Source organism: Osmerus eperlanus, chromosome 6 (genome assembly GCF_963692335.1).
Source record: "Osmerus eperlanus chromosome 6, fOsmEpe2.1, whole genome shotgun sequence".
NCBI classification, from domain to species: Eukaryota; Metazoa; Chordata; class Actinopteri; order Osmeriformes; family Osmeridae; genus Osmerus; species Osmerus eperlanus.
Window position 1 is genome coordinate 1,053,955 of NC_085023.1, and position 10,000 is coordinate 1,063,954.

Consider the following 10,000-nt stretch of genomic DNA (forward strand, 5'->3'; position numbering starts at 1 on the left):
TACGCTTCTGATGAGCTCATTGAACCATTTAAACTCACTGAGCCACACACACACACACACACACTCTCTGACAGAGATGGAACTCAGCAGTGATCTGGTCACATCAAGGTCTTGATGCTGATGGTAACTGCTGTCTCACACTGTAGCAGGGTCATCTCCTTGGATCACCTCAGAAGAACACAATCAGCCTTGTTCACACCCTCCACTGTTCTCCTCCTGCAGTACAGAGGGCCCTCTCTGCATGTCACAGTACAGAGGGCCCTCTCTGCACGTCACAGTACAGAGGGCCCTCTCCTCTCTGCACGTCACAGTACAGAGGGCCCTCTCTGCACGTCACAGTACAGAGGGCCCTCTCCTCTCTGCACGTCACAGTACATGTCACTTATCTCTCTAGCAGCTTCAGAGCGTCAGGACTGGACAGTCTCCAGCTGTTCCTTCAGGTTGTGGCGGGAGTTTCAAACAAAGGAACCTGCCATGAAGTGAACAGAAATATAATCCTTTCGTTCTTCAAGACTTCACCTTCACAAGAGTAGAAGGTGGAGATTTATGAGAGGAATATCTGGGTGATGTTTGCTACTTTATTTTAATATTGTTTACTTTAATGTTGTTTACTTTAATGTTGATTCTAGTAACGACTTCTTCTGACTGCAAGATAACCCAAGTCATTCTTGGTATCTACATGAAAATAAAGTTATAACACAATCATTCAACTATATTTTGTAATTTGTAATCATATGAACCAGCCTAAGACCAGTTCACATCTTCAGTAGGTGTGAATGGAAGAGGGAGAGTTTGGACAACACAATTTTCTCCTTTGACCAATCACCTTCTGACCTCAGACACAGGACTCCTCCTGTACTTGAACTTTAAAGTCAAAGATTACTTAAATCCATCTTTGAGTCCATCAATGCCACAATGTCAGGATTAGCATTAAAAAGCATCTCACCAAGACACACTGCTCACCTGAGTTCCCTCAAAAAACTTTTCTGTTCCTCCTCCTCTATCTACCCCCCCTCATCCTCCTCTATCTCCCCCCCTCCTCCTCTATCTACCCCCCCCTCCTCCTCTATCTACCCCCCCTCATCCTCCTCTATCTCCCCCCTCCTCCTCTATCTACCCCCCCTCCTCCTCTATCTACCCCCCTCATCCTCCTCTATCTCCCCCCCTCCTCCTCTATCTACCCCCCCCTCCTCCTCTATCTACCCCCCCTCATCCTCCTCTATCTCCCCCCTCCTCCTCTATCTACCCCCCCTCATCCCCCTCCTCCTCCTCTATCTCCCCCCCTCCTCCTCTATCTACCCCCCCCTCCTCCTCTATCTACCCCCCCTCATCCTCCTCTATCTCCCCCCCTCCTCCTTTATCTACCCCCCCTCATCCTCCTCATCCTCCTCTATCTACCCCCCCCTCCTCCTCTATCTACCCCCCCTCATCCTCCTCTATCTACCCCCCCCTCCTCCTCTATCTACCCCCCCTCATCCTCCTCTATCTACCCCCCCCCCTCCTCCTCTATCTACCCCCCCTCATCCTCCTCTATCTACCCCCCCCCTCCTCCTCTATCTCCCCCCCTCCTTCTCTATCTACCCCCCTCTTCCTCCTCTATCTACCCCCCTCCTCCTCTATCTCCCCCCTCTCCTCCTCTATCTACCCCCCTCCTCCTCTATCTCCCCCCTCTCCTCCTCTATCTACCCCCCCTCCTCCTCTATCTACCTCCCCTCCTCCTCCTCTATCTACCCCTCCTCCTCCTCTATCTACCCCTCCTCCTCCTCTATCTACCCCTCCTCCTCCTCCTCCTCTACCCACCCCTCCTTCTCTAGCTACCCCTCCTCCTCCTCCCACTCCTCCTCTTCAGTAGGTGTGAATGGAAGAGGGAGAGTTTGGACAACACAATTTTCCCCTTTGACCAATCACCTTCTGACCTCAGACACAGGACTCCTCCTGTACTTGAACTTTAAAGTCAAAGATTACTTAAATCCATCTTTGAGTCCATCAATGCCACAATGTCAGGATTAGCATTAAGAAGCATCTCACCAAGACACACTGCTCACCTGAGTTCCCTCAAAAAACTTTTCTGTTCCTCCTCCTCTATCTACCCCCCCTCATCCTCCTCTATCTCCCCCCCTCCTCCTCTATCTACCCCCCCCTCCTCCTCTATCTACCCCCCCCCTCCTCCTCTATCTACCCCCCCTCATCCTCCTCTATCTCCCCCCCTCCTCCTCTATCTACCCCCCCCCTCCTCCTCTATCTACCCCCCCTCATCCTCTATCTCCCCCCTCTCCTCCTCTATCTACCCCCCTCCTCCTCTATCTACCCCCCCTCCTCCTCTATCTACCCCCCTCCTCCTCTATCTCCCCCCCTCCTCCTCTATCTACCCCCCCTCATCCTCTATCTCCCCCCCCTCATCCTCTATCTCCCCCCTCTCCTCCTCTATCTACCCCCCTCCTCCTCTATCTACCCCCCCTCCTCCTCTATCTACCCCCCCTCATCCTCTATCTCCCCCCTCTCCTCCTCTATCTACCCCCCTCCTCCTCTATCTACCCCCCCTCCTCCTCTATCTACCCCCCTCCTCCTCTATCTCCCCCCTCATCCTCCTCTATCTCCCCCCCTCCTCCTCTATCTACCCCCCCTCCTCCTCTATCTACCCCCCTCCTCCTCTATCTACCCCCCTCCTCCTCTATCTACCCCCCTCCTCCTCTATCTCCCCCCCTCCTCCTCTATCTCCCCCCCCTCCTCCTCTATCTACCCCCCCTCCTCCTCTATCTACCCCCCCTCATCCTCCTCTATCTACGCCCCTCCTCCTCTACCCCCCCTCATCCTCCTCTATCTCCCCCCCTCCTCCTCTATCTACCCCCCTCCTCCTCTATCTACCCCCTCCTTCTCCATCTCCACCCCTCCTCCTCTATCTACCCCCCCTCCTCCTCCTCTTTTTCCCCCCTCCTCCTCCTCTACCCCCCCTCATCCTCCTCTATCTCCCCCCCTCCTTCTCTATCTCCCCCCCTCCTCCTCTATCTACCCCCCCTCCTCCTCCTCTATCTCCCCCTCCTCCTCCTCTACCCCCCCTCTTCCTCCTCTATCTCCCCCCCTCCTCCTCTATCTACCCCCCCTCCTCCTCCTCTATCTCCCCCTCCTCCTCCTCTACCCCCCCTCCTCCTCCTCTATCTCCCCCCCTCCTCCTCTATCTCCCCCCCTCCTCCTCTATCTCCCCCCCTCCTCCTCTATCTACCCCCCTCCTCCTCTATTTCCCCCCCTCCTCCTCTATCTACCCCCCTCCTCCTCTATCTACCCCCCTCCTCCTCCTCTATCTACCCCCCCTCCTCCTCCTCTATCTACCTCCCCTCCTCCTCCTCTATCTACCCCTCCTCCTCCTCCTCTACCCACCCCTCCTTCTCTAGCTACCCCTCCTCCTCCTCCTCCTCCCACTCCACCTCCAACTACTCCCACACCTCCTCCTCTTCCTCCTCTTTCTAGCCCTCCTTCTCCTCCTCCTTCCCCTCCTCATTGATCTCCACCCCTGATAGTGTGTCCAGTCTCCTTTTAATTAGATGTTTTCTCTTTATTTGTTCTCCCTCTCTTTCTTCTGTCGTCCCTCTCCTTCCCTCCATCTTATCTCCAGGATCAGTTATCTCTGAGAGCTAACAAAGGACAACAGATAGCATTGTTACCTTCTTCGCCAACACTCTCTCATTCCTCTCAGTCCCAATCTCTCTCCCACCATATCTCTCCTCTCCCTCTCCCTCTCTCTCCCTTTCTCATTTGTGCTCTCCTTTCTCTTCCTCCTCCTTATTTCCCCTTCTACCTCTTCCTTTTCTCTTTCCTCTTTCTTGTCTCTCTCGTCTGTCTTTCTGTCCTCTCTCTCAATCTCTTATTCTCTCTTGCCCTCTATATATCTCCCACCTACTCCCTCCCCCACTCTCCCTCCCTCTCTCCCCCATCTCCCTCCCTCTCTCCTCTCCTCCCCTGTGTGGATGTTTTCAGTGGCAGCAGAATGGAGTGATGGAGGAGATAGGCAGGGTATGTTTCTGGGTAATAACAGAAGAGATAAGACCTCCACAGTCTTCCCACAATGCCGTGCGAGCCCTGAGGGTCCCAGAGACATGAACACCCTGTCAGGTTTCCTGTTAGATAAGGGGGAAGAGGGAGAAGAGATAGGGAGGAGAAGGAAAGAGAGGGAGAGATAGGGAGGAGAAGGAGTGAGAGGGAGGAGAGATAGGGAGGAGAAGGAGTGAGAGGGAGGAGAGGGATGAGGAGAGAGAGAGGGAGAAGGAGATAGGGAAAAGGAGAGATAGGGAGAAGGAGAGAGAGGGAGAAGGAAAGAGAAGGAGGAGGGAAGAGGGAGGAGGAGAGAGAGTGAGAAGGAGAGATAGGGAGTAGAAGAAGAGAGGGAGGAGGAGGGAGGAGGAGGGAGGAGGAGAGAGAGGAGAGAAAAGGATCTTTTCTGCTGGTGTGTCATTGGGGTTTTTCTTCATCCAGTGTCAGTCAGCGTTCCTAGAACGGTATCTGGTTACCGCTTCCTCCACCTCCCCCTCCTCCCGACCCTCATCTTCCACCTCGCCCTCCTCCCGACCCTCTTCCTCCACCTCCCCCTCCTCCCGACCCTCTTCCTCCACCTCCCCCTCCTCCCGACCCTCTTCCTCCACCTCCCCCTCCTCCCGACCCTCTTCCTCCACCTCCCCCTCCTCCCGACCCTCTTCCTCCACCTCCCCCTCCTCCCGACCCTCTTCCTCCACCTCCCCCTCCTCCCGACCCTCTTCCTCCACCTCCCCCTCCTCCCGACCCTCTTCCTCCACCTCCCCACCCTCTTCCTCCACCTCCCCACCCTCTTCCTCCACCTCCCCCTCCTCCCGACCCTCATCTTCCACCTCCCCCTCCTCCCGACCCTCATCTTCCACCTTGTCCTCCTCCCGACCCTCTTGCTCCACCTTCTCCTCCCTCATCCTCCACCTTCCCCTCCTCCCGATCCTCTTCCTCCTCCTCTCCCTTCCCCTCCTCCCTCCTTCACCTAATCTGCCTCTCACTCTCTAGTCTAAACGATGGTCTCTAAGGCGATGGTCTCTAAGGCGATGTTCTCTAAGTCAGTGGTCTCTAACGCTCGGCACTGTGATGCTTCCAGTCTGCTGCCAGTATCTGTTACCGCGGAGACGGACCGTACTTCCTCTAAACCTGGTGTCCTGAAATAAAGCTGAAATGACGCCACTGAGAGGGGAAGGAGAGGGGGGTAGAGGTAAGGAAGTGTGTGTGTGGTGTAGACTGTGCTGGGTGGAATTAATTAACAATAAGTAGAAGTTCTTAGTCTGGCGCCATTACAGACTACTTTCAGGATACAGACCATAATAATACCCAGGAGAGGGGGAGGAGAGAGAGAAAGAGAGAGCGAGAGAGGGGGAGAGAGGTCTTGGACATTGGTTTCATATGTGTGAGCTCACACACACACAGTTGTGACCATAATCAATAGGATGCGAGTGTTTGGGGTCAGTTCTGACCAGAGTGGATGTATGTGCAGCAGCTGTGTGGTACTGCTACCATGCATAGACCCATCACACACTGAGGTAAGAGGACAAGACTAAACTAGGTCAGGAGAGTTAATAATCTTTTCCTCCTCTCCTCCCAACAGAACACACTGTTGGTTCTGTGACTGTAGTGTGCTCAGTGTGTTCAGGGGTAGACAGATAAGGTCTTTTCACCGGCCAGTGTGTGTGTGTGTGTGTGTGTATATATGTGTGTGAGATATGAGTTAACATCAGCGACACGACATTGGAACAAGATCTAGAGAGCAGATATAGATTGTTAACATGGTAACAGTTGGCACAGCAGCAAATGCAAAGAGAACGGTTGGTACATTGCTACGGCAACAGAGTGTTAGACAAACTACAGATGCAACAAACTTGGTTTGCGGAAGGCTGGTGGTTGCTAAGGTGGAGTATTTGGGGGTTGCTAAGGGGGGGGGCTGGTGGTTGCTAAGCTGATAGCGTGTCAGCAGAGCCAGCTCAGCACCAGCTCTGCAGCTGATTGGTCCCCAGCAGGTGTTTTAATTGGACCGTGGGGCTTAGCGTGAGATCTGGCCCCGCCCCCCAGAGACCAGGACTGTCTAGTAGCAGGTAATCAGGCACGCGATGACACACACACACAGATAATCCTAATGCCACTGTGGCATGAATGTCATGACTCTTTCCTCTCACAGCAGAACTGGAAAAAAGTACCACAAATATTGGTACTCAATTACAAGCTCCGCTCATCACCCATCCTCTACTCTCTCCACCTCTTCTCTCCTCTCATCCTCTAACCTCTCCACTCCTCTTCTCCTCTCTCCACTTTTCCTCATCTCTTTTCTCCTCTTGTCTCCTCTCCACCCCTCTCTTCCACTCTCGCCCTCCTCTCCATGTAATGTCTTGGTCCCCAGAAGATCCAGAGATGGCTCAGTTCAGTAATGTGGCCCGTGTTGAAGCATCTCCACAACAGTAATTCCTTTTGTAAATTAAATTCAAATCCATCCACTCTTCCTGACAACATTATGTAAAGCAAGGAATTAGGAGTTTAATGATTCATGCTGCAGACACATCCAGCTGGAACCTGAAGCAGAGGTAGAAACTGATCCTACTCTCTCTAGTACCTGGGGGGTCTGGGGAAGGAGGAGAGAAGAGCAATAACAGGCTTGATCACACCCACCCCCCCTCCCTCCCTGCAGTGTGTGTGTGTGTGTGTGTGTGAGTGTGTGTGTGTGTGTGTGTGAGTGTATGTGTGTGTGTATGTGTGTGTGAGAGAGTGTGTGTGAGAGAGTGCGTTTTTGTGTGTGTGTGTGTGTAAGTGTGTGTGAGAGAGAGAGAGAGAGAGAGAGAGAGAGTGTGTGTGAGTGTGTGGGTGCGAGAGTGTGTGTGTGAGTGTGTGTGAGAGAGTGCGAGTGTGTGTGTGGCAGCATAACACCATAGGACTGATCCCCAGCTGCTGTCTACACGGTCTAACTGCTGTAGTCTACAGTCTAACTGCTGTTAGTCTACACAGTCTAACTGCTGTAGTCTACACGGTGAAACTGCTGTAGTCTACGGCCTAACTGCTGTAGTCTACACGGTGTAACTGCTGTAGTCTACACGGTCTAACTGCTGTAGTCTACACGGTCTAACTGCTGTAGTCTACAGTCTAACTGCTGTAGTCTACAGTCTAACTGCTGTAGTCTACAACGGTCTAACTTCTGTAGTCTACACGGTCTAACTGCTGTAGTCTACACGGTCTAACTGCTGTAGTCTACAGTCTAACTGCTGTAGTCTACGGCCTAACTGCTGTAGTCTACAGTCTAACTGCTGTAGTCTACACGGTCTAACTGCTGTAGTCTACAGTCTAACTGCTGTAGTCTACAGTCTAACTGCTGTAGTCTACGGCCTAACTGCTGTAGTCTACAGTCTAACTGCTGTAGTCTACACAGTCTAACTGCTGTAGTCTACAGTCTAACTGCTGTAGTCTACAGTCTAACTGCTGTAGTCTACAGTCTAACTGCTGTAGTCTACACAGTCTAACTGCTGTAGTCTACAGTCTAACTGCTGTAGTCTACGGCCTAGCTGCTGTAGTCTACACGGTCTAACTGCTGTAGTCTACACGGTCTAACTGCTGTAGTCTACAGTCTAACTGCTGTAGTCTACACGGTCTAACTGCTGTAGTCTACACGGTCTAACTGCTGTAGTCTACAGTCTAACTGCTGTAGTCTACGGCCTAACTGCTGTAGTCTACAGTCTAACTGCTGTAGTCTACACGGTCTAACTGCTGTAGTCTACACGGTCTAACTGCTGTAGTCTACACAGTCTAACTGCTGTAGTCTACAGTCTAACTGCTGTAGTCTACGGCCTAGCTGCTGTAGTCTACACGGTCTAACTGCTGTAGTCTACACAGTCTAACTGCTGTAGTCTACACGGTCCTAACTGCTGTAGTCTACGGCCTAACTGCTGTAGTCTACAGTCTAACTGCTGTAGTCTACACGGTCTAACTGCTGTAGTCTACAGTCTAACTGCTGTAGTCTACGGCCTAACTGCTGTAGTCTACAGTCTAACTGCTGTAGTCTACGGCCTAACTGCTGTAGTCTACACGGTCTAACTTCTATCTTCAACTTCAGCTTAAAACCTACCTTTTTACCGAAGCATTTAAGTAATTTTATCTCAGAAGGGTTTTACTATTTTGATTAGTTATATTATTGTTTTTATAGATTTGCTATTTTAATTATTACTTTTATCACTTGTATTATTGTTTTTATTTATTTTATGTAAAGCACCTTAAGCTACAATTCTTGTATATAATGTGCTATATAAATAAAGTCTTACTTACTTACTTCAACTTAACAGCTGCTCCGGTACATTACATCAGATCAGCTACGTGCATGCATGCGTGTGTGCATGTGTGTGAGTGTGTTAGCGTGAGAATGCTGTTATGCTGTCGGACAGACCTGTTCTCTCCTGAGGTAGGCTTAGGGATGCAGGTGTCTCCTGCACTCCTTAGAGACCCTGTGTGAGTGAGTGTGTGTGTGTGTGAGAGAGTGTGTGTGTGAGAGAGTGTGTGTGTAAGAGTTTGTGAGTGTGTGTCTGAGTGTGTGTGTGAGAGTGTGTGTGAGTGTGTGTGTGTGTGGGGTCTTACGATGTGCAGCTTGAGGTAGTCTCCCAGGCCGGAGGAGCTGTCCACCCTCACCAGCACGGCATCCTTCAGCTGCGTGCTGAAGCCCACCGCCAGTCTGTCCGCCCGCGTGCTGGGACGGTCGTTAGGGGGCCAGGTGTAGGTGATCAGACCACCCTCACGACCAAATATGTATGTGGTTCCAGCTGCAAACACAGGAACATACTTCAGTTAGCTCTCTGTGGAAGGGTGAGTGTGTCTCCCCCCTTCCTCAGGGTACCAGAGCTTCCAGCAGAACAGCTTTACTGACACTGTAAGGAGAGGGGGAGAAGAGGGGAGGAGGGGGGAGGAGGGGGGAGGAGGGGGAGAAGAGGGGAGGAGGGGGAGAAGAGGGGAGGAGGGGGGAGGAGGGGGAGAAGAGGGGAGGAGGGGGGAGGAGGGGGAGAAGAGGGGAGGAGGGGGTTGGAGGGAGAAAAGAGGGGAGGAGAGGGGAGGAGGGGGAGAAGAGGGGAGGAGGGGGGAGGAGGGGGAGAAGAGGGGAGGTGGGGGAGAAGAGGGGAGGTGTGGGGAGAAGAGGGGAGGAGGAGAGAGGAGGAGGATGTGTAGTAGGGTGTAGGGTGTGTGTGTGTGGTGGGGGGTTCTTGAGCAATTTGTCATTTCAGAGTAATTTCACTCAAATCAGAGCTCATTTCATTCCAATTAGAACAGCTTTATTAACACCATTCATTTTTCACATTCTGTCTGAACAAATGTACGTGTGAGAGAGAGAGAGAGAGAGAGAGAGAGAGAGAGAGAGAGAGAGAGAGAGAGAGAGAGAGAGAGAGAGAGGGAGGGAGGGAAGGAGGGAGAGAGATAGAGAGGGAGAGAGAGTACATATTCAGACCTGCAGGCAGTGTGGCAGACATACAGAACAGACATTAATCAGTCAGACTGTAGTTCCAACCGCAACCACCAAGGAACATCTGAACATCTCTCCATCCCTTCATCTCCCCATCCCTTCATCTCCCCATCCCTCAGTCTCTACATCTCTCCATCCCTCCTTCCTCCATCTCCCCCATCCCTCCTCCATCCATCTCTCCATCCCTCCATCTCCCCATCCTTTACTGTTTATCTTCATCTCTCTTTTCATTTCTCTTTCTACCCTTGCCTCGCTCTCCACCTGTCCTAAACTATCTTCCTTTCAATCTCTCTCTACTTCTCTTTTTCCACCTCTACTCCATCCTTCTTTACATCTCTCTACCCCTCTCTCCATCTAACACTAACCCTGTCTCTCATACATTTTTCTACATTATTTAGACCTTTTCTCATCGTTTACTTGTCACTCTTTATTGAGGGACCCAGGTACACAGTAGAGGACATCATATCTCCAACATGATTTATTTGGGCGGGCACAGTTGGGAATGTAAGAGACACAGAA

At 51.8% G+C, this 10,000-nt stretch overlaps 1 protein-coding gene across 14 annotated transcripts in view; it reads right to left on the bottom strand.

Annotated features, from left to right (window-relative positions):
- Positions 1-10,000, bottom strand: part of LOC134021842 (neurexin-1a) — a 242,827-nt gene that overhangs the window by 67,502 nt on the left and 165,325 nt on the right. For all 14 annotated transcript variants that reach the window (XM_062462916.1, XM_062462914.1, XM_062462913.1 and 11 more), the window contains one exon: positions 8,608-8,789. In XM_062462916.1, the coding sequence (XP_062318900.1) occupies positions 8,608-8,789 (182 nt within the window). The remainder of the gene's footprint in view (positions 1-8,607; positions 8,790-10,000) is intronic.